At 59.3% G+C, this 23,309-nt stretch overlaps 1 protein-coding gene across 2 annotated transcripts; it reads right to left on the minus strand.

Annotated features, from left to right (window-relative positions):
- Positions 1–1,514: 1,514 nt before the first annotated feature.
- BRD3 (bromodomain containing 3) lies at positions 1,515–21,607 on the minus strand. 2 transcript variants are annotated; one of them, XM_081803903.1, is made up of 11 exons: positions 21,252–21,607; positions 20,299–20,436; positions 19,381–19,528; positions 18,322–18,536; positions 16,048–16,419; positions 13,244–13,372; positions 10,865–11,056; positions 9,812–10,047; positions 6,358–6,650; positions 5,218–5,346; positions 1,515–3,611 (listed from the first exon to the last, which is right to left on the minus strand). In XM_081803903.1, the coding sequence occupies exons 1-11, from the start codon at positions 21,462–21,464 to the stop codon at positions 3,496–3,498; spliced, it is 2,181 nt and encodes a 726-aa protein (XP_081660029.1). In that variant the 5' UTR covers positions 21,465–21,607; the 3' UTR covers positions 1,515–3,495. The 2 variants fall into 2 exon arrangements, with proteins under 2 accessions (XP_081660029.1, XP_081660030.1); XM_081803904.1 differs by having other exon boundaries at positions 20,299–20,537; positions 21,252–21,392.
- Between the last annotated feature and the right edge of the window lie 1,702 nt (positions 21,608–23,309).

Here is a 23,309-nt window from a genome sequence, read left to right on the forward strand (position 1 = left end):
GCAGGACAGTGTCTGCTGCCTGCCGTCCGGGAACCCGCCCCAGAACGTGCCCCAGCGCGGCCGGAGCGCAGGGAGGCATCTGCCCAGAGAGGAGGAAGAGCGAGCGAAGACCGCAATGTGACCGAGGTTGTGCTCCTATGAAGAGGGCCGCTTGTTCTAGAGAACAGTTAGCGGAAAAGAAAGGCTACAGTGATGTCCCCCAAATCCAGGTGCCCTCCTGCCCAGGCTGAGGACCAGAGCTACTTCGACGGCCGAGCGTTCCAGGGTGTAAGCTTCAGAGCATCTCCGCACGCGCACCCGCGGGGCTGGGAGCCACCAGAAAGCACAGGCAAAGGCACATACAGGCACCTTTTTTTTTTTTTGGTTTTATTATGAAAACAAAACAAATGCCCCAGGAGAAGGGTCCATGATTACCAGAAACATCAAAGAGTACTTTCTACCATTTTTATTCTGTTGTGTGGAGGCCAGCATTGCAATAAACAAGCTAAAACTACTTACATTGGACTCATTTTCAGTAACTGACATTTACAGGAATATACTAGAAACGGCACTAAAAAGTTTAAGAAAAGTTACGGTAAACTTGCATGCACATCATACAGAAAAGTAACAATTTAAATATAAAAAAGAAAAACTTCTGGAAGCGTGATGCCAGTATTGAGAAACGGGCTACACTGGGGGGGAACGCATCCTTTCTCTGGGTGGTGTTTTCCCCAGAGGGCTGTCACAGACGTGGATGTTGCATAAGAACAAAAAGAGAAACGAAAAGAAAACATATCTTACAGTTTGTAAGCAAGGTGACGCCGCCCAGCATGAGCACGGGTCTCTGCCCCCTGGGCCTCCGGGGCTCCCGTGAGGCCAACCTCCTAACCACATGGTTCCTTCCCCCTCGAGAAGAGGCCGTGAAATCTGCCCTCAGGTTCTCCGTGACACGACAGCCCTGCCTGTCCAGCTGCGGTCTCCCCGACACAGAGAGACGTGGAGATGGCAAACACCCACAGGCTGACCTCGAGGGGGCTGAGGACGTTCCGCCAAACTCAGAAGAGAACTCGGCTTTGAAGTCTGCACAGGAAGCCTTAAGAAACCACAGCACCACTGAACTACACTGCTCAGGATGGACGGCAGCCCTCTGCGCCATGGCGGCCTCCTCCTGGGGGCAGGGGAAAGGGGCAGAGGTGATCCAGGACCCATGTCTCCCGCAGAGCCAGCGGACAGTGAAGTGTTCTGAAATGCCTGCACTGTGCCGGGCTCGAGGGCCACACGCTCCCCCACCTGATGGCTCACACAGGCGACCGCCCCCCACCATGCCCGCAGCTGGACAGGTGCTCCATGGGAGCCCCCCACGCGCCCCCCAGCACCCTCTGCTCGGGGAGGCGCGCTTGCTGCACGTTGCCAGAGAGATCCTGCTTTAAGACCATCCATCGTGTCATGTATTAAAGTCCTAGTTTAAATATTCCGTTACAGATCTGCTTAGAAAACACCTCTGAAACACAAGGGTAACTCTAAAAAATGGCAAGTTGAAAAATCCACATATATTTTTATTATAAACAAAACTTAATGAAAAGTTTAACAAACTGGCTCAAAACTCACCAAGCGTCAGAATCACCAGCAGTAAGAAACATGGTAACCCACCACCCACCGCCTCATCGGTGCCGCGTCCGGCAAGGGCATCCGTGACCGTAAGGGCCGGTGGAACCTGAATCCATCTTAGGATTTGTAAAGACTGCCCCCCTACTCGGATACTGACGACCAGTCCCCCCGTCCGCCTGGAAACTCGCCACCAGACCCGAGGCAGGGCACCCGCAGCTCCGCCCCCAGCACCCACCTCCTAGGGAGGTCTGGGAGAATGCCCTATCTCAGTCATTTCTGTGCTAGCGGGAAAATGCTCGAGCAGGGAGCCCGGTGTGGTCTTTGAGGAGCAAACCCTCCTGCGGCCAGAGGCTCCTCCCGCCCCACAGCCCCACGGCCCCTGCCCTCGGGGCTGGGAGGTGAGGGGCGCCCCATAGGGGGGCCTGGACGGCCGGCCCCTGGCACTCGAGGCCGAAGCCACAATGCTCCGAGCTCAGGCGGGCCGTGTGGGGCGTCCCTGCACTCAAAGGCCGCGGGGCAGCCTCTGGGAAAAACAAAACCAAAACATAACCTTCTGTTAAACTCTGTATATTATTATTATTTTTTTTTTTTTACAATAGAAAGTTAAAAATCAAGACTTAGATTTACTATACATTTTTTTTCTCTCAGATTACAAAGTTTATATTATATAACTGGGGTTCCCTAAATTGATTTCTTTTAAAACAGTCCTAAAGAGACCAGAAGTGAGTACAAAAGAACTCAACACACAGAACGAAGACTGAGAATGTGCTGCAGCTGGTAGCTGTCTACGCCTGTACGTCTCCAAACCCACACACGCACACGGAGGACAGGCCCGAGCCCCGCGGGGCAGGGCCGGGGCGGGGAAGGGCGAGCGCGCGGCCGGGATTGAGCACCAGCACAAGTGGTGGGATGCCAGCACCTGGAGGCCACAGTCCGCCATCCGAGCAGGGCTGGGGCTCCCCTTCGAACCACTCTGAAAGGCCTGCACGTCTGCTGCTTTTTTTAATGCATTTCTTTGCAGTTTTGTTTTTTTTTTTTTTTTAAAAAAAATGACCAATGATGTTAATAAATAAAGTGTTCATATATACACGAAACTGGGAAAAGAGCTCCAGAGCGTGCGGCAGCGGCAGCTCACAAGTTGGGGACACACATTGGGCTGGACTTCGTAGAAAACTGCTGAACCTTACAAAAAAGTCTCCTTTTGTTTTTTGTTTTTGTTTTTTTAATCTTTTCTTTTTTTTTTCTTTTTTTTCTTTTTTTTAAGTTGAGGTAAAAGTTTCAGTGTATGGAAAGCTGCGCGCGGTACGCGCGGCCCCCGTGTTCCCTCCTGGGAGCTCCCGGCGCCCCTCCCTCCGCGCCCACCCAGCTCTCCCCACCCTCCCCTGCAGAAGCCCAGACTGGAGCCCGTGGCCGCACCGCAACCCCCCGCGGCCCCCCGCAGCAAGAGGCGAGCCGGCCGGCCTCGGGGCTGAGCTCGGGGTCGAGGGACAGAGACAAGGCCTGTTGGCAAAGCTGACAGCCTTCAGTACAGTACCATCTCAGAGAAACTTCCTTTCCAACAACTCCTTCTGGAGCTACAGACCAGGTCGGGCCTAAGAGACTTCAGATCACATCTGACACTGTTTTTCTACGGTCATCAGGTCAGCGCTGGAAGTTGCCATCTCCAAGCAACTGGACTCAGTTACGAAGAAAAGACTTTATGCGGGCTCGCACCTCCTCATAAAGCCTCACGGACACACGAGAAAGAGCTCTGACCTATTAAAGCAAAAACTGGAAGATACCATAACACTGAGTTAACAAGGAAACCTGCACAGCGTGGAAGGAAAGCAGTATATTAACCATCGGAGGGAACACTGCAGTCTGGGCGTGGGCGACATCGCTGTCCGGGTTCTGCTCCGCGTCCAGGGCTCATTCCGAGTCGCTGCTGTCGGAGCTGGACCCACTGGAGCTGCTGCTCCCAGAGCCGGAGGAGCTGCTGCTGCTGAGTCGGGACGGGCCGCCCGAGGGCGCGGAGCCCGCTTTCTCTGAGGGAGACGCAGCAGGTGAGAGGCGCCCCCCACGCCCCCCACGCCCCTGCACTCGCCCGTGCCGCGGCCCACCCGTTTCTTCACCCAGCAGCCCTGTCAGTATTAACAAATATGTGCCGGAATGAACACCTACATTAACGAGGTGACGGGACACTAAGAAATGCGTTTGGCCTCTGTCTGGGTTCCAGGCACAGAGCTCTGAAAACCCTTGGCATCCCCGCCGAGTGATGAGAATGTCTTTTGGTCATTTACAAGGAGCCCCCTGTGGATCACACCTAAGCGTATGCTCATGAGTGACTCGGGGGACGGCCAGACACCAGGAAAACCGCGGGATCGGGGCTGGGAGCTCCGGGGAAGGGAGCCTGCTGCAGATGGAGTGCTAGAACACTCTCGATGCTGAGAGCTTCCAGGGTTGGGGGCACGTGGGGGTGCAGGGAGGGTGGCATGCCCAGAGAGGGGAGAGACGCCGCATGCCCCTGCCATGCCTCTCCCTGCGCATCTCTTCCATTTGGCTGCTCCTGAGCTGTACCCTTTACAATAAACTATACATCTAGAAAAAGCTCTTTCTAACAAACTGTCACGTCTGAGCAGAGGGTCACGGGAGCCCCAGTGTACAGCCTGCCAGGCAGGGGTAAGGCAGGCCCAGGACTCGCACCTGGCATCAGAGAGAAGGGCGGTCTTGTGGAGGGCAGCTCCCCACCTGTGGGCTCTGAGCTAACCCTAAGTAAATAGTGTCCGAAGGGAACTGAAGTGCCAGACCCCACCTGGAGCTGGGATTGCAGACCTGGTGTGGGCAGAAGCCCACACACCTGGTGTCAGAAGTGTGAGTAAAAATAGCTCAGAGGGCCACAAAACTATCGAAATATGCCAGTCTAGAAAACACGAATGCAGTCCACCAGGAGGAACTAATGGGGTGTGGGGGCAGGTCAGCAGTTCACAGATAGCCGTCAGTCACGTGGCACCTACTCTGTCCTTCCCAGGGGAGACCTGAGGGGACCCGCCCCACCTTCAGAGGGAGTGGGCAAGGCCAACGGCGGCACCCAGCTGCCACATGATCGTGGACTCTGACCACTCACTACCTGGGGCCCCCCAACCCCCAGGCTGGGCTGGGAGAAAGGGATCTGCCCTTTCTCATAGGCTCCAGAGGAAAGAGATAAGCAGTCAAATCACCTGCTCACCTAAAATAAGACCCCGCTGTCCACAAAGCACAGGACCCAGAGGCAGGGAGTTGGAACCTGTCTGGGGATGGCCAGAAAGCTTGCTGCCAGGGCCAGGACCCCAGTCCCTCTCAAGCCATGGGGTCCACCCCCAAAGACCACAGCTAGGCCCTTCCAGAGAGTCCTCTCCGGGAGGTTCTGGCATGGGGCACTCTCACACTTGCATGTGCTTGACCTCCCTGCAGGAGCAGGGCTCGGGTCCCCAGGTTACAGACAAGGGACTTGGGGTTTGAGGAGGTCAACAGCGTCATCTAAGGACACACGGCTCCAGAGCTGGTCGAGCCACAGACTGAAGCCTGGGTCTGCTGGCCACTCCCCCCCCGCCAACCCTCCCCTCTGGCCAGAGGACCGCAGCAAGGGCAGCAGCGTGGCCCACAGACAGGTACCTTTCTTGGCGGGCTTCTTGTTGTTGTTCAGCTGCCCGCTGACGTCCTGCAGCCGCTTCTCTAACTCCTTCTTCTTTTCCTGAGCTAACTCCTCCTTCGACTTGGCCGCCTGCTTCTTCCCGCTCGTGGCTGTAAAGGAGCATGGAGCTGAGCCGGCCGGCGGCCACCGCAGGCGCCACCCCCCCTCCTGGATGCTCACGTGTGCTGGGCCCCCGCAGGGCTGCCACCCGAGCTCCCGGACGGGCGACACGAACCCTTGCCACCGGCAGAGCCTTTTCTGTGACCCTCACACCTTCCCCACTCCACACAGTGCACAGATGGGGCATGGGCGGCTCGGCGACACGGTCACCCCTGCGCAGAGGGCGGAGTCGAGACCTGACGCGGACCCTCCGACTCGCCGTTCTCCAGCACGGATCCGGCTCAGCCTCAGCAGGGAGGCCTCCACCGCCTGTGCCATGACCTCGGAGTCCCAGAAGGACTTACCAAGGGCCAGCTATGCCGGACAGCGGGGGGTCACGTGACTCCATCCAGGAGGAAGCAAGTGACCCCTCAGAGTGAGGGAGAAAGCCCACTGAGGGCCACACGCAGGTCTAGGTGCACCCCGGGTGTTCCCTGGGGCCACTGCCCAGCGATCCTGCAGCTGCTGGGCTGCCTCGGGCCTGCCCTGCCCCTCACTGCCCAGGACCCGCTGCCCCAGGCAGTGCCTCGTCCCCATCCAGTAAAGTTGCTGACTTCCAGGACGAGCCCGGGCCAGTGCCCATGTCCGTCCTGGGAGGTCTCTGGACCCTCAACTCCAGGCAAAAGGGAACTGGCCTACCCTGGCTAGGGAACCACTGAGAGGTCACCTGCAACCGTGGTCCCAAAGGGAGCCTCAGCGTCACTGGCACCTGAATGAACGGGGGCTGGGGGCCGACCCAGGGCCCCTGCCTGTCCTGGTGTCGGCCAAGGCATGCAAGCGCTGCCCACCCGCCCAAGCACAGGGAAGAAGGGCCCGGCTGGGCACATGGTGGGAACGGGCAGGGAGAGTGGCCCACCCCACTGCCTGGCTTCGCCCACACCCCAGGCCTGCAGGGGAGGGGAGGAGGGGAGGCAGGGGTGAGGGCAGGGACGGCGAGCATGGTCCTCTGCCCCACAACTTACACAATGGCTTCCTTTGCTTCTTCTGTAAACAAGACTTGACGTATCTCTCTAGCTCCCGCAAAGTGGTGGGTTTCAGAGTCTCAAAGTCAATCTCTATCTCATCAGGATTGGAGTCCCTGAGCGAGGGCTCCCGGGACTGGATGATGTGTACCACCCGGCCCAGCTTCTCCCCGGGCAGCCGGTTGATGTCCAGGCTGAGCTGGCGCTTCTCGTCGTAGCTCATGGGCAGGCCCTCTTCCTCCTCCTCCGAGTCGTAGGAGGCTGATGCCTGCTTGCCACCCTTCTTCGGCTGCCTGAGGCACAAGGCAAAGAACACCATGGCACAGAGCCCCTGCCGCTGTCCCCCCAGCCCCTGTGGAGCCCCCTGCCCATGGCCCCCCAGCCCCTGTGGAACCCCTGCCCATTGTCCTCCCGACACCTGTGAAGTCCCCAGTCCATGTCCCTCCAGCCCCTGTGCAGCCCCCAGTCCATGTCCCCTCAGGTCCACGGAGCCCCTGCCCCTTGCCTGTTCTGTCTGGCCTTTTTCCTCTCTAGAACCAGGCTCTTTAACAAGACGCAAGCCCTAAGTGGTGCCCTGGGCAGAGAGGCCAGGTGGACTGAGGGCTGCATATGTGTCTGCAGGGACATAGAAGACCCTGTTTCAGAGGTCAGAGCACAATCTGCTCCCAACTTGGGGGTTTCCCGGCCTGAGCCAGGAAAGACTGTAGTGGTCAGCTCCCCTCAACACCACACAGGCATCTCAGATTCAGCGGGTCAAAAACTGACCTCCATATTCAAACAATCCAAAAGGAGGCAGAAAAGGGGGACAGAGAAATAAAAACCACAGGGAAGACAGAAAGTAATGGAATGGCAGACCGAAATGCAATTTTATCAATCATTACGTTAAATATAAGTAGTCTAAACACACCAACTAAAAGACATAGATTGGATAAGAAACAAAACTGACTTACATGTGGTCCACCAATCCCACGTTAAATACAATAACAGAAGTAGGTTAAAAGTAAAGAGATGGGGGGACTACACCATGCAAACGTTAACCGAAAGAAAGCTGCAGTGGCTCTGTTAGCTTCAGACAGTGGAGACTTCAGAAACAGGAATAGTGTCAGGAAGAAGAGGGACATGGCATAGTGAGAAAAGGATCAACTGACCAAGAAGACATCATAGCCCTCAATGTGTGTGCATCTAAAAACCAAGCTTTAGAATGTATAAAGCAAAACTGATAGAACCAAAGGGAGGTTCGTAGAAACATCCACAATTACAGCAGGGGATCTAACGATTCTCTCTCCCAGTGATTAATAAAGCAATCAGCAAGAAGAGAAAAGACCCCAAGAATACCATCAACCAAATTAACCTAACTGACATGTTTCTGGGGTGGGGTGGGGGTGTTTGTTGTTGTTGTTGTTTTTCCCCCTGACATTCAGGTAACAACCCAACAGCAGGAGAACACATATTCAAGTCCACATGGAACGTTCCCCAGTTCCCAGCCATAAAATAAATCTTAACAAAAGTATTGAGATCACACAAAGTATGTTCTCTGACCCTAATGGAATTAAGCCAGAAACCAATAACTGAACCATGTCCAGAAAAAGATCTCCAAATACTTGGAAATTAAACAACGTACTTCTAAATAACAACATACTTCTAAATAACCCATGGTCAAAGAGGAAGTCTGAAGGGAAATTAGAAAATATTTTGAATTAAATGAAATCATACATATCAAATTTGTGGAGTACAGCTGAAGTAGTGTTTAGACAGAAATAAATAGTATTAAATATTTATGTTAGAAAAGGTCTCAAATCAATAATCTAAGTTTCTACTTTAAGAGAGCAAATTAAGTCCAAAACAAGCAAAAGGAAGTAATAAAAATAAGACCATAAACAAAAGGAAATAAAAGCAGATAAAACCCAATGACATCAAATGCTGGTTGCTTCAACAACCAATAAAACTCATCAATCTCTCTTCAGATTCACCATGAAAAAAAGACAAAAGACACATCACTACAGGCCCTACAGATGTTAAAAGGACCATAAGGGCACACTGCAAACAAACCAATGCCCATAAATTCCACATTTCAAGTGAAATGGAGCAATGTCTCGAAAGCACAAATCCCCAAAACTCACTCAAGATGAAACTGATAATCTGACTAGTCCTGTATCTACAAAAATAACTGAATTCATCGTTTAAAGCCTCACAATGAAAACCCCAGGCCCAGATGCTTTCACTGGAGAATTCTACTTAGTATTTAAGAATTAACACCAACTCTATAAATCCACCCAGAAAACAGAGGAGAGAACACCTCCCAATTCATTTTTGAGTCCAGTGTTATACGGACACCAAATCCATACAGACATTACAAGAAAACCTGACTCCTGCCTCCCCTCTGAAAAGGGAGGGACGACAAAACACGAGCATTCCCACCACTACCCCTCACTAATGCCGCTGACTACCTACCCAGCCGCCAAGGCCCAAACCCCGTTTCCCATGCCCCTGTCCTCCTGCTTCCAGGCACCAAGGCCTGTCCCTCTGCCTCCCACCTCCATGGCCACCCTGGCCTCTCTTGCCTGCATGACCACAAAACCTCCCCAGGCTGTCCTTTCTCCCAGTCCTGCGTCCCAATGATCCATTCTCCACACTGTCCAGGATCTGACCACTTCCAGCTCAAACACCTCCTGACTTCCCTTCATTTGCTCAGAGGATAAAACGAGAGGCCTCAGCAAAGTTGGTCAATCTCAGCAGCCTCTCCCAACTCCTCTTCCCAAACCAGTCTCCATTCCTCAGTGGAACCAACCTTGTCCTAATTCCCACTAATTCCTAGAACACGTCTGCTGGCCTCCATGGCCTTGTCTCTGCTGTTCTGACTCTCGGAACCCTCTCCCGACTGCTGCTGAGCTTGCTCCTGCACAGCAGTCACTTCTCCTCTGGGAAGCCTTCCTTCTACCTTGCAGGAGAGGCCCGCTGGCCCTGAGCACCTTCCCCCCATCCTCATCTCCCTGTGGTCCTGTCCGTGGCAAGCATTCCTCAGGGCAGTGCACGGTAGGAGTGAAGACAGAAGGCAGGTGGACCAGGAAGGAGAAAACCTTACCAAGGCACAATGCCCCTAGGACTCCTTGGCTCAAATCAGGAAAACGGCCCCAAAGACTTGAGATGCTGAAGTCTGTGCCAGACAGTGCGACCATTCCAGTGCCTGAGATTGAGAGGCTAACCCCACAGACAGCCGAGTGACACCCTCCAGAGCTCAGTCTTCCCAGCAGAGGCCTCATTTTGTCCCCCTATTCTCGGGGACAAGGACCACCCTGCCCCCATCCCGTTTCCCATGTACCAGCCCCGTCTCTGTGTCACCAGGATTTGCAGCCAAGGTGTGAAGGCCCAAATCCGGTACCCTTCCTGCCATACAAACACCTAAGACACCTAGCAACACTGGGCTTGCAGGGGCCTGAAGGGCGCCACAGCCCACCTGCTGGCCGTGGCCGTGCTACTGGCCTTCTTGGTGGGAGCCTTCTTCGGTTGGGCCTGCTTGGCGGGTGGGGCCACCTTGGCCTTCTTCTCGTCCTCGGACTTTGTCTTGTGCCTCTCCTTGTCCTTGTCCTTGTCCTTCTTCTTCTTCTCCTTCTCCTTCTTCTCCTTCTTCCTCTTTGGCTTGTTCACCGGGGCCTGCGACAGGGCGGCCAGCTGCTCGTGCACAGCCTTCAGCTGGAAAATAGCAGGCGGCTGAGCAGGGCTCCCCGGGGGCTGGCCCAAGGGGGCCTCGGGGTGCCCTTGGAGCTACCTCAAACGCGTGGGGAGGTGAGCCAGGAGCAGATGGCATCAAAGGCCCCCTCTGCCCTCACGACCCCTATGCGCGCTGGAGAGCTTCGGGGCCTCGCCGGCCCCACCTGAGGCACCGCTCACAGGCCCGGAGGCTGACCGATGGGCCCGGTGGCGCCCTCAGGCCAGGACAGGGGGCACGGCAACAACTTCCTCACCACTTAGAGACAACTCTGCACAGAGGTTTGTACGTCTGTACAAAGGAGATTTTCAATAGCTACCTTTAGAAGCCATTTGCATGCCAAACGGCAGATAGACAGGATTAAAACGATCCAGGGCCAGCAGCTGAGGTTTACCCCGAGTCGATACATACCTGGTAGTGTGCTAGGCGTTTTACACACTTTTCATTTCAGCGACCCCCGCGAGGGCCGTGAGCTGCACCTCACAGGGGAGGAAACGGTGTCACAGATCCTGGGGCCGCCAGGTGGCTACACCGAGGGCCACCTTCCCTGTGGCATCACCTCTAACGAGGCTCAGCCCAAAGTCAAACACCAGCTCCCTGCCGCTGATGGCGGGGCCATCTCTACTCTGCTCTCTCCTCCCCGTCGGGAGGCTGGAGCCGGTGCCCGCAAGACCCTTCCACGGCGGGCGAGGCACCACACGGCAGCCTGGCATGACCCTGACCTCTAGCGCTGCCGAGGGGCCCTCGGAGCGGACGCCCCCCCCAGGTCCCTGCCCAGGGCGGCCCGGCCCCATGGCACACCTGTTCCTGCAGCTCGGCCAGCCGGGTGGCCCGCTCCTCCTCCGAGTCCGAGCTGCCCGAGTCCGAGGAGCTCTCCTCACTGCTGCGGCTGCTCTCAGCGCCCTTGCTCAGCACGGGGGCCGCGGGGGCAGGCAGAGCCGGCGCCTCCACTGGCTCATCCGGCATCTTGGCAAACCGCATCTCAAACACGTCCTGCGGGAAAGCAGGGGCCGCCTGAGGTCCTGGACGCCCATGGGGCAAGCCCCTTGGGGTGGGGAACCTACACCTGAGCGTCTGTGAGCTGCTCTCGGAGCTGCACCCGCGGCGGCTTCGAAGGCCAGGCCCACAGGGGGACTGGGCCAGCCCTAGCTTGCTCTCCCGCCCTCCCTCCCTCCCTGTCCAGGCACTGAGTGCAGGTCTGGGGGCAGGGGGCAGGGGCCATGGGGCCAACAGCCACGGATGCAGCCTTCTAGGAACTGGTCCGCAAACTCCCTTTATTAAGCATGCAAGCCTTCCGTAGATCTGCGTATCCTTATGGCCTCTGGGTCTGAGGCCCTATGAGGCTGTCGCCCACTGCAAAGCAGCTGGAGTGCCTGCCCTTGTCTGAACTATGACCTCTATGGGGCCCGCAGCTGCCGGGTCTGGGGGCCACTTGACATTCTCGCCCATTCCTCACCCTAGAGCTTTTTACCACAGCATGACCTCTCATCCTGAGTTAGGCCCAAAAATTGGCTCCAAAGGCAAAAGTCTTGTTCCGTCAACGCTGGCTTTGGAAAGCCCCTTGCCAGCTTGCACAGAGCAGGACCCAGGCCCTCAGGGGCACCTCCCAGCCAAGGTCCCCTCTCCTGGCGGCCCAGGTTCATTTCACATGGGGGTGCACAGCCACGTGGGAGCTCCCTCTCTGCTAAGCTCCTACACACAAATCCACACCAGCTCACACTCGTGAAATGCCACCCCACTGGTCCCAGACTCTCCTCCCAGAGGCACAGATGCGCACAGCGGTCCAGCCCGCTCTCGGCACATGGCTGGCTGGAGGAGCACTGACAGCAGGCTGCTTCCGTGCGGGGCTCCGACCCCAGAGCTGGACTGGCATGACTGCTCAGTGCACTGGGAATCGCGACTTGCAGCCTCTGTGGCCAGACTGCCGAGAACCAGCTTTAGCAGGAACAGAACCAGAGCCACTGGCCTCCACACCCGATTTGCACCAGCCCCGCCTGGCTTTCTCATTAAGCTGTACCAGGAGTTTACCAGGTTCGGGAGCATCACAGAGTAAACACGGAGTAGAACCGTGCAGAGCCTTTTTGCTCCCAGACACAGTGGGGCGTGGTCTGAGCACAAAACCACAGATCCTGCTGGCTTCTGGGCATCCTGGGACCAGCGGGACTGCTGCACCATACTCCCAAGGGGAGCCGGTCCACGGAGGGCACAGCCTGCATCAGCAGAACCTGGGAAAGGCCCACTCAACACAGGAGGACCCAGCAGCACAAAAGACAGCTTCCCTCTCCTCCCTCCTCTGGGTCCTGGGTGGCCAAGGGTGACACCATGAGCTGTTTTATGGGGTTTTCAAAGGGTTCTGAGTAAAAGACTAGGAATAGCTCACACAACAAACAGCCTGCATTTTGGGTATAAAAAAAAAAACTGCTGGAAGAGAGTAGAGATCCACAATTTTTACTCTTCCCTCCAAAAAAAAGTCTTCCAATTACATAACGTTTAAAATTTTGGTGCTGTTGGGCCACCTGGGTGGCTCAGTCGATTAAGTGTTGGACTCTTGATTTTGGCTCAGGTCATGATCCCAGGCTGGTGAGATCGAGCCCCACGTTGTGCTCCGTGCTCAGCGAGGAGTCTGCTGGAGATTCTCTCTCTCCCTCTCCCTTCCCCTCCCCCACTTGTGCTCACGCTCTCTCTGAAATTTAAAAAAAACCTTTAACATTTTGGTGCTGTCATTTATAAAAGCACCAGTGTCTGTCGTAAGGAGAGCGCACTGACCCACACAGAACTAGGCGGGCAGCACCCAGACTTTTGACAGAAGGTCACACGCAAGCGTCAGGTGCCCGGGCTCACTGGCAGGCCCGTGACAAAGGCTCCCTCGCACAGAGACTGGAGCTGCGGGAGGAGGGACCCCTGCCCTCTCATCCTCCCCCTCCCCACGGGAACGTGTGCCTGCAGCTCCCGGGGGACAGAGGCTGGACTGTCCGCCACCGTGTGCCCGGGAAGCAGGCCTGGGGCCTGGCCAGCGCCGGGCACCGCTCAGGAGAAAGGTGTTGTGCAGGTGAGGCTCTCCCACGGCCTTCGCAGCTGTCCATTCTCCGGGAGGCCGGTCTTTCCTGGGCGCCTGCCCCAGGTTGCTGGTCCCCCCCCTGTGCCCCGAAGGCCCCTCTGCCTGAGAGCGCCTCCAGTTACCTGGAGCTTCCTGGCCATGGCCACCACCTCGTGGTCTGGGGGGTTGTATTTGTAGCAGTTGGAGAACATTAACCGGATGTCGGCAGCAAAGCCCTGCGCGTCTGGGTACTCACGGCTGTCCATCTTCTTCTGCAACACACAAGCGGCCGGGGTGAGGGGCGCTGCCCGGCACCCCAGGGCCCAGCCAGGCCCCGCATGCAGCACCTCACACCACCACACGACCACCATCCACGGCCAGCCCCAGACCTCGTCCCCGGGAGCCCCGAGGGACAGCGTGGGCGCGGGACTCGAGGGCTCGGAAGAGAGGCTCCGGGACCCCCAGGGAGGCGGCCTGAACCCTGGCTCCCGCGGCCGCCACGTAACCTCTCCTTGCGCTATAGCCTCCAGCTCTACACGCCCCGTAGCTTTATACACAGAGAAGTCCCTGACGGGAGGAGCTCCAGGGCGAACGGGGAACTTCCGGTAAACTTGCTGCCAACTCGGGGCGGGGGCGCGGGGGTCTCCTCAGTTCGCGGGTTGAGACACTGACTTCATCGCTGTGAGAATCCAGGCATTGTTGGCCAGCCTGCCGCTCGCAACCCAGCAGGACGAGGTGGGGTTGGTGGGGGTAAGACAACACGCCCACTCACGGGGAGGACAGAAGCGCGACCATCGACAGACACCGCGAGGCGGCACTTAGAACAAGCTGCCAGTCAGGGCACATGGAGGGGAACTGCTTGGTGAGGCAGCGAGCTCCCTGGGTCTGCACGGGTTCAAGTAGAAGCTGTCAGTCAGGGACCGCCTGTCGGTGGGGGGCGCCCGCTCTCCTGGGGACCATGCACCCCTGGAGGACAGTGCGGGTCTCGCTCGCACCTACACAGACCTGGACGCTGGCGGGTTGAGTGCAGCCCGACTCCAGGGCCCGCAGCCTCTCTAGTGCCTTGGGTACGCACCCCCGCCAGTCGCAGAGCTTCTGACAGCTCCCAGGCTGCATGGCTCCAGCCCTCAGCACAGCCTCCCTACTCGGGGGAGGCCCAGCTAGGGAGGACAAACGGGCACCCGAGACCTTCTCAACCTCTGCCAGATTTTCAGACTCTGGTCCTAACTTGACCACTGGCGGCTCTCCCAAGGGGCGGGGGGCGGGGGCTGGGAACACACAGGCTACACATTAAGTGCACGTGGGGTGCCCACGGACAGTCGGGCAGCTGTGTGTCGTTCCTCACTGTTTCGCAGACGACGGGTGTTTCTGAAGGGGAAGGCCAGAGCAAACCGCCGCGTGCATGCGGCCCCCGCTCGGTAGCCCAGAGGACACGGCCTCAGCCTGCAGGTGCACCAGCACACCAGGGCCGGGCAGCCTCCCCACTCAGCCGCTCCCTGGCGGTATGGCACGTACAAGTCACTGGTCTCACTGGCCTCCCGAGAGTTCTGGGGATTCCGAAGGGCACAGAGAGAGTCACCCTCATCTGGGTGACATGAGCTCTGCCGGCTCGGCTCGAGGCCCCAAGAGTCAAAGACGTGGATTCTGGGACTGGCTCCACCAGCAGCTCACTCGGGGCGGACCCTCCAGCCTCAGCTTCCCCGTCTCGAAACATCAGGGTGCGTGCAAAGGCCTAGCCCCTTTACCCCCCACCACCCCAAATCCCAGCCAGGACACTGTGTGCGGAGGCCGAATGGGCGCACAGCCACCCACTGCTGGCCCAGAGCCAGGACCCCACAGACCCTGAGCAGGGAGAGCTCGGCCTCGGACTTGGCCTGGGAGCCCCGTTCCACCCACTGCCCCATGGTCAAGACCGGCTAGGAGAGAGCAGGCCTCGGGCGAGAGCAAATCCAGACCACGGTTAGGAATCCTCCCCGGAAAGAGGGGCAACGGTGCACTCTGCCCTCCTCCCACCTCTGCTTTGCTGGAATCTTTCCATTTGTTCTCTACTCGCGCCAACTCACAGGGATAAAACACCATCCAAAGGAAAGAACATTACTAGGCTCCCAGCAGGGGCAGGACGGAAGGTATCCAAGGAAGAGGCTCGGTCCCCCCACGTGGTTCACCCAGCACCACCAACCCACACAGCAAGGTCTGTCCTGCCCGAAACCCCCAAGCACCCCAGGGGGGAGGCTCCAGTACGGAGATTCTGCCCCAGGCTGGCATCACTGGGAAACCAGGCAGAATGCCAGTTCACAGGGGAGGTGGGCTACAGTCCCCAGCGGCCAGGGGCATTCCTGAAGGGGCCAGAGATCAACACCATGCTGGCTCAGAGCGCTACCTGAGGGAGGGCATGTGTGCTGGGGCCCCAGCCGATCGGGGGGTCAGGAACCCCACCTGCGTGTGCTCAGGGAAGACCCCTTGGGAGTTCACTGCAGCCCTGGGTCTGCTGCCCTTGGGGTCACTGCCGCCCGGGCACTTTCTCGCTCACGGCCCAGCACAAGCCTGCTCTCTGCTTGGACACAATGGGCCGGACCCAGAACAAAACCCACTGAGGCCCAGGGAGGAGCCCCTGGCCCGGGAGGCCCGGGGAGCCCGGGCTCTGGGTCTCGAGTCTACCTCCCCTGCTCCAGGGCCCCTCTCTGGCCAGGGCGGGGTGGGTCACCCGAAAGGGCGTCCCTGCGGACGTTACAAAACCCGCACACCGAGACAGGAGACAGATTCCAGCGGAACGAAGGACCGCGAGGCCCCAGGTTCGGTGACGACAGGCAGAACGCACCTTCGTCCCAGACGCGGCCGGACCCGCGCCATGCTGAGCGGCCCCCCAGCCGGCACAGCAGCAGCACACAGCCTGCACGACGGCAGAGGGGGCGGCCCGCACGCGCCCCGAGCCCCCGCCACACGGTACCTTGACGGTGCTGAGGTCCATCGGGTGCTTGATGATGTCGTGGTAGTCGTGCAGCTCCAGGGCCTCGGCGTCCACCGGCTTGTAGAAGGGCCAGGCGTAGGCCGCGTGCTTCTTGGACAGCATCTCCTTGAGGATGCTGTCACAGTGCCGCAGGTGCTCCGACAGCTTGCCCTTCTTGCCCGCGTGCTGCGGCACCTCGCCGTCCTCCAGGTCCTTCTTGGGCGGCTTGATGGGGCGGCCCCCGCTCTCCCGCCGTGCCACCACCTTGGCCTGCTTGGGGTCTGACAGCGGCGGGGGCGACTCGCTCCGGCTGGCAGTGATGGCGGACGTCGTGGGCGTCGTGGTGTCTGCTTTCCGCTTCACGCCCTTTTTCTGCGACAGCGAGACAACCGGTGAGCCCCAGGACCGAGCCCGGGGCGCAAGAACGTGAACGCTTGCAGCTGCGCTTCCAGAGCGCTCCCCGCCAGGCGCTGAGCAAAGCGACGGCATGCACAGCCACGCCCGTCCCCCTGGCTGCCCTCCCGCGCCACGCAGGACACCGAGGCTCAGAGGGGCCACGTCTCGGGCCCAAGGTCACACAGCTGGTAGTGGGAAGGCTGGACTCAGAACCCACCCCCCAAGCCGCCCCACGAGGGTCCCCTCCGCCTGCCCCCAGGGCTCCGAGGTGACGCCCGAGCACTGTGAGGTGTGGCATGCAAGTCACCTGCGTCGAACCTCGGGCCCATGTGGGGGGCTCCAGAGACAACATGACCGAGGTGGACCTGGCGCTAGGATCAGCCCCAAGCAGGACCCAGGCTAAGGGACAGCAGAGACGAACAGAAATCCCTGCTTAGAAAGGCCAGTGGGAAAGGCCCAGATGAGGTCCTCCAAGCTGGAGCCCCAAGGACAGCCGTCGTGGAGCGGGCCGAGGCCAGGAGCAGGAAGAGCATGCGGGGCTGGGGCAGGGCAGCAGCGGTGGGTGTGGGAGCAAGGGCTCCCGGGGGCTGACTGGGCAGGTCTGGACTGGAACCCTGAAGGCAGTGGGAGCCAGAGAGAGCTGCTGTCCACAAGGGGAGGGAATGTTAAAATGGTCCGCTGAGCCCCTTGTGGGTGTGCACAGGGCAGACACTCACACGGGCTGTGCCCCGAGGGTGAGAACGTGGGGAATAACGGTGGGTCCTGGGCCGTGCGGGTCTCTTCCGGCACCGCTCCCGGGTGCCCACGGGCAGCACGGTGCGCTGTGCAGCCCGGGCTCAGCACGTCCCCGAGACCAGCTCAGCCAGCTCCCCGCCTCGCAGACCTCTCAGACTGGCAGAGGGGCCCCTCGGAGCCGCACCGCCCAGGCTGACGGCCTCATAGCGACCTGCTCTCTGGGCCGCCACCAGGTCTCTGCCCCAGCCAAGCCGCCGCCCCCAGGCTGTCAGGGCACGAGCTGGCTATCCACAAACACGTGTGGGCACCCACAGGACACCAAGCGTGTGCCACAGAGGCCCGGGGGGAGCTCACCCGGCCATGGCAAACAGGACATGCTCCAAAACCAGCCGGGCACGGTGTAAGGCAGCCTGGCCCGGTGCCGCCCGGAAGTGCAGGCAGTGAAGGCCACGGGGGAGGGAAAGCAATGGCGGGGGCGTGTTACCTTGGGGGGGGCCACTTAACCCCCCCGAGCGCCTGCTTCCTCATCTGTAAGATGGGGGAAATACTGTCTGGCCCACAGGGCCGCTGCGAGGGGCAAACGGAAGACAACACACATCAGCACCCGGCACGGGGCCTGCCCCAGATCTCACAAGGAGCACGGGCTCTGAGCCCAGACCCGGCCAGGACGGTCCCTGCCATGAAAGTGCCCAGCCACACACTGGGGAGACGGACGTGCTGGAGCTCACGCGAGCAGGGGCGCACAGTGCAGGCCGCGGGCACTGGCTCCTCACCGTGCACCAGGCTGCTGCCCTAAATCCACATGTGAGCAGGGGCGCTCCGGGACCCCTCCACCCTCCTCTCGCACGGTGACCCATGTCCCGCGAAGGCCAGGGCTTCCAGGCCAGAGAAACTGGGGTTCAGAGCAGGGCACCCTCACCAGCTGTGTGACCTGCAGCTCCCTGAGCCTCGGTCTCCCCGTCTGCATTAGGGGCAACAGCCCAACCTCATGGGCACAGAGAGAACCACTCCAGTGTCACGTGTACCAAACACCCGATGAGAAGTCGGTGCCCAGGGACAGGTGCCCGCCCCACACCTGCCCAAATCCAGGAACCCGGCCTGGTGATGGGACAGCCAGCTGACCTTGTCCCCAGGGTCACTCACCTTGACTACAGGTGGTGTGGGAGGGACCACAGGGATGATGGGCGTCGAGGGAGGAGGTGGGGCAGCAGCCGGGGCAACGGGGACCGACGTGATGTTTGCAGTGATGGTTGGCACTGGGGTGGCAGCAATGACAGGCGTCTGGGAGACAGTGGGGGGGACGCTCTGGAAGGGGGTTGCTGGGGAGACAGAGGACACAGCCGCCACCTGCTGTGTACCTTGAAGACAAGGAAAGGACGTTGAACACACCAGGCTCTACGTGCCAGCTGGCTTCCGGAAGCTTCCTGAACCATCCCGTCCAGCCAGAGCACATCAGTGCCGGGGAGCCCCTCCTCCTGAGACCCCTGGCCCTGCACCGTGGCTGCCTCCATGGAACCAGCCTCCACAGGCGCTCATCCAACAAAGGAAAGGCCCTCCCTCTGGCCAGAGACCAGAGTCTGAATGAGGAAGCCTGCACAAGGTGCAGCCTGGAAGGAAGAGCGAGGCCTGGGCCCGAGAAACCGGGGGTTAACTCAGACTCCACCAATAACCAGCTGAGTGACCTGGGCAGAGCTACTTAACCACCCACGGTCCTATCTGCAAAGCGGGGTGGCTGGCACTGGTGGGGACCCACCGCAGCCTCCTCGAGGGCTGGGGAGCTGGGCCAGTCTCTCCATCGGGGCGCACCTCTATTCCCCGTTCCTGGACCAGGTAAGACCCCCAGGGCTCCTAGTGCTAATCCTCATCCCCACCACCCTCCCTCACGGGTGACACAGCCCCTCTCCTGTCCCAGAGCATACAATAGCAGCTAGAGAGGCAACGTCCTAGGGGGACAAAAGGACCTCCCATCTAGACTTCTGGAAGAGGTGGCCTCTGCACGCAGGCACAGCAAGACCAGTCTCCCCACCAGAGTAGGCTCGAAGGCAGATGGTAACAATGCCACCAAGAGCCAGCCATGTCGCCCCAACTTCACAGACAGGGACACTGAGCTCAGAGGGGCCGAGACCCGCACAAGAAATGCTGTTGTCACGCCCCGGGGGGGGGGGTGTCAGGACAGAAGGACGGCACCGTCCACCCCGTTACCTGCACTCTGGGTTCCTGCAGCCGGTTTCCGGCCTTTGCCCTTCGGAGCAGGGGGTAATAATTCAACTTCCTCCTGGGGCATCTGGGCCACTTTCTGCAGAAAAATTTTCTCTAAGGCTTGGGCCATTAGCACTATGTCATCTGTGGGCTGAAGACACAGGGAGAGCCAAGGTCACTTGTTGGGCAAGAGGCCACGTGCTTGCAAACACATCACCGGTTGTGGCTCAAGAAAACATTTATTCAAAAATCCGTTCAGAGATTTGGTAGGGCAGGCGATGGGGGAGGCGAAAGGGCCTTATTTTACTGTGGGGACTCTTGAAAGAATTCAGAAAACCAAGAACAAGAATCACCCTTTGGCCTATCCCGTGCAGAAAACAGAACCTTCCACTCAGTTCAACTCAATTCATCTTTGCTATATCCTGTCGCGATCGGAAAACAACAAAAACCCCACCAAGTCAGGACCACGTGGACCTTCCCTAATCTACTCTTCTCGCTAGAACCATCTTCTTGCTAAAAAACATCGTGAACACATGCTCCCTGGTCATGCAGTGGCCTGGCCACGTGGGGCGGCTGCAGGTGGATGTCACGGTGCGCTCGGCTGCCCTCCGGTCGCCATGCGTGTGCACGCTGCGGCTCTGCCCCATGAGCCCGCGCTGACCCCAGCACTGTCCCGACAGCTGGAGTTTCGAGGTCCGAGGGCACAAACAGTTAAAGCGTTTGATACATAAGGCCCCCCACAAAGGCTGCTCCGGGCTTCACTCCCCCCCCCGGGGGGGGCGTGGACAGCACATGGGACCCCAGAATGGGGACTGCAGCCTGGGGGTAACACGCCCCCCGTCTGAGAGCCACCACAGAGCCCAGGCCCGGCCAGAGGGTCCCCTCGGCACTCGGGGAGCCATGCCGCAGGTGCTTTCTTACCTTGTTATAAATGTAACAATTTGTAAACATGGTGTTGAAGTCCTGCATACATTCGCTCGCGCTCCAGTAATAATTATTTTCTAGTCTCTTCTTAATAGTCCCCATATCCATTGGGTTTTTTATGATTTTATGATAATCCTGGGAAAGAGATTTTCAGAGGCATCATCAGCAGATTCTGAGGCGTTGTGTTCACCGTCCCCGAGGAGGGCGATTGCACACGGAGCATCTTCTCGGGTGAGCTGGGCACCGGGGTCAGGCCAAAGGCAGTGTCTGGTCAGCTGAGGGCAGGTGCAGAGTCTAGGGCAAGCACCCGGCCCACTTCCAACCCCTGCCACACCTCTCGCCCGACAGGCTCCACACGGACAGGCGGTTCTTAGAGATGCACGGAACTGGGCAGCTGGGGCAGGCCCCAGAGCTGATCGGCACTGTGGTGAGGGGGCCGAGCCCCCTCTCAGACTCCAAACCCAGGGCCCGCCGGTGACCAGTACTGAGCTGTGCCGAGAACCCAGGCCACCAACTAGTGGCCCAGGGCTTCCCAGGCAACACTGGGGGTTTCTCTATTTGGGTCCAAATAAGAAACCCATGAGAAGACTGGGCCAGCACTGAAGGGGCAGATGGGCAGCTTCGCCTGGAAAGAGGGCCACAACCTGCCCTGAGCATCTGACCGCAACAGGGGTCAGAGGCATGGTTCTACAGGAGGGTACACAGGAACAGCAGGGAGGCACAGGTTCTCCCCTGTTCCCTACATTTGGGGACCACCGCCCTCCACACTCCCACACCCAAGGAGCCCCTCCGCTCCTCGGTCACCACAGGCCCTGTGCTGTGCCTGGCTTACCGGCACCACAGCTGCCTGGGCCCAGGGGCAGTCCTTCCAGGAGGGGGGCAACAGGGGGGCAGGGATGCCAGTGGGGAGGGGAGGGGCAGGGATGCCGGCGGGGGGGGGGGGCACTCACAGGCAGGTTTAGCTTGATTGCGTCCACGGGCTGGTAGAAGGGCCAAGCAAACTGGTGTTTCCAGAGCGTCTTCACCACCACATTCTGCATGTACTGCAGCTGGTTGGTCTTGCGGCCGGGCTTAGCGGGGTTGGAGACCTCCGGCGGGGGCGGGTTCACCGGGCCCGGGGCTGCCGGGATCCCCGCAGGGGCGACCGTCGTCGTGGTGGACATCCTCCGCGGCTCACTCACTGGCCGTCACAGCAGCCGCTCGAGGCCCTCGCTTCCACTATGCTCCTTTCGGAGGCCTGACATCCCATTTCTGGGCCCAACCGGGCAGCACCTACAGGGGAGGAGGGACGGCAGAGACAGGCCAGTCACCCAGGCCCCACCACCTCTCCCAGCCCCGTGGGCTCCCGAGCACACCCGAGTGGTCACAGTGAGGCCAGCTCACGTCACTCACGCCACTTGCCCTGCTCAGCCCAGCCCTCACCTGTCACGGACCCACTCTCTAACTACTGCTCTCAAGCTGGGGCAGGGACGTGACGTGAACACGGGCCGCCTGGGCAAGGGCGGGTAACGCAAGGGCGGGAAGGTGGCGGTCCAGGCACACAGCCAACAGTGGGGGGCGGGGGCCCAGGACACGGCCTCTCCTGGCTCACTGCCCACCAACTGCCTGCCTAGTGGGGGCTGACTCAGGCTGTTCTTGATCGTGGCAATTTTGGGGGAATGATGCACACGTAGAGAGCGCTCCGGCATCGACCCCACAGAGCTGAGCTGGGCAGGCAGAGCGTTTGCGGAACCACGCAAGGCGTGCGGAGCTGGGCCCCTTTGGGGCGAGGTTCCGATGTAACCATGAGAACCAGAGCTGGTTTTGTGATGATGAGCCAAGGTGTGACACGCCCAGCCCCGGGCCAATAGGGGCGGGCAGGAGGAGGTGCACCTCACCCTGGCTCTCAGCAAATGCGGGCCTGCTGCAGACCTCATGCATCCCCCACCAGCTTTCAGGAATGTTGGCCAGGCTCACGCCTGGGAAGGAAGATGACCAACTACGCTCCAGAACCAACAGGCCAGTCCCGACATCTGAAGCCCCACTGTTTCCTGGACAGAAGCTGCTGGCCCCACTTTTACTTGTAGGGCCCAGAGCAGACTGGGGGCCGCACGTGGAATAAGAACACCAGGCCATGTTTGTGTGCCCTGCCAGACTTTGTGTTATGTGTCCTTGTCACGATATACAGATAGGTTGGGGCTCAGTGGCAGCGCCCATAGCACGAGGGGCCAGACGGAGCTGGGGGACAGAGAGCAGAACATGGGGGCGCTGGAATCAGCCAGCCTTCCTACGACTTACACAGCAGATCGTTCAAGCTTTGAGAATCTCATGAGCTGGTTAACATCCTGTTGGTAGCTTGCCACCTGCCAAGTGGGCGTGTTTGCACCAAAGTAATTGGCACTTGCTACAAACCACTCCAACCAGAGTGAAAAGGGTTCAAGCAGATAGCAGGTGCGTCTCGCCCACCAAGAGCTGCTCCACATTCAAGGGACACCCTGGAACCCCCTCGAGATGCCACGCCCATCACCCCGGGAAACCCAGGGAAGCCACAGCCGCTCCCCTCTTCCACACCCTCCCGGGCGAGCTGGCCCCTCTCCCGCTTCTCCCTCTCGCCAAGGTGGGGCCATGGCACGGGCAGCACAGTGCCCACGGCCGCCACCAGCTGCTCAGTGGGGGCAGCGCTGTGCCAGCTCGCACTAGTGGCACTGAGGGTGGGTCTTCACCACCAGAAAGCCGTGGGAGCCTGGAGCAAACCAGGGTCATCCCTCACGCCCCGCTGCCCCACCCCCAGCAGGTCAGCAAGTGCAAACTTGGCCTGAGCACCACCACTGCCTGCGGGGATCTCCCCTGTGGCCTGCCCTCCCTACGTGTCCGGCAGGTGGATGGGTGCCCAGCACCTAGCACCTGCTGCTGCTGAGGTGCATGGCACAGAAAGCCAGGAAACAGGGTGCAGCCAGGGCCTAAATAATGACCTGGGGGGACATGAGCCAAAGTGCAGGCTGGCCTCCTCCAAGCATGAAGACGGGCAG

The sequence above is a fragment of the Leptonychotes weddellii genome, chromosome 14 (genome assembly GCF_054177405.1).
Source record: "Leptonychotes weddellii isolate Sample4059 chromosome 14, ASM5417740v2, whole genome shotgun sequence".
Lineage (NCBI taxonomy): Eukaryota > Metazoa > Chordata > Mammalia > Carnivora > Phocidae > Leptonychotes > Leptonychotes weddellii.

Excerpts from the sequence above, each read along its gene's own strand:
- BRD3 (XM_081803903.1), bottom strand. The coding sequence starts at position 21,464 with ATGTCCACCACGACGACGGTCGCCCCTGCGGGGATCCCGGCAGCCCCG. Across the intron at positions 20,437-21,251 it reads CAATCAAGCTAAACCTGCCT|GATTATCATAAAATCATAAA; the intron begins GTGAGTGCCCCC and ends TCTCTTTCCCAG. Across the intron at positions 6,651-9,811 it reads AGCACGGCCACGGCCAGCAG|GCAGCCGAAGAAGGGTGGCA; the intron begins GTGGGCTGTGGC and ends CTTGTGCCTCAG.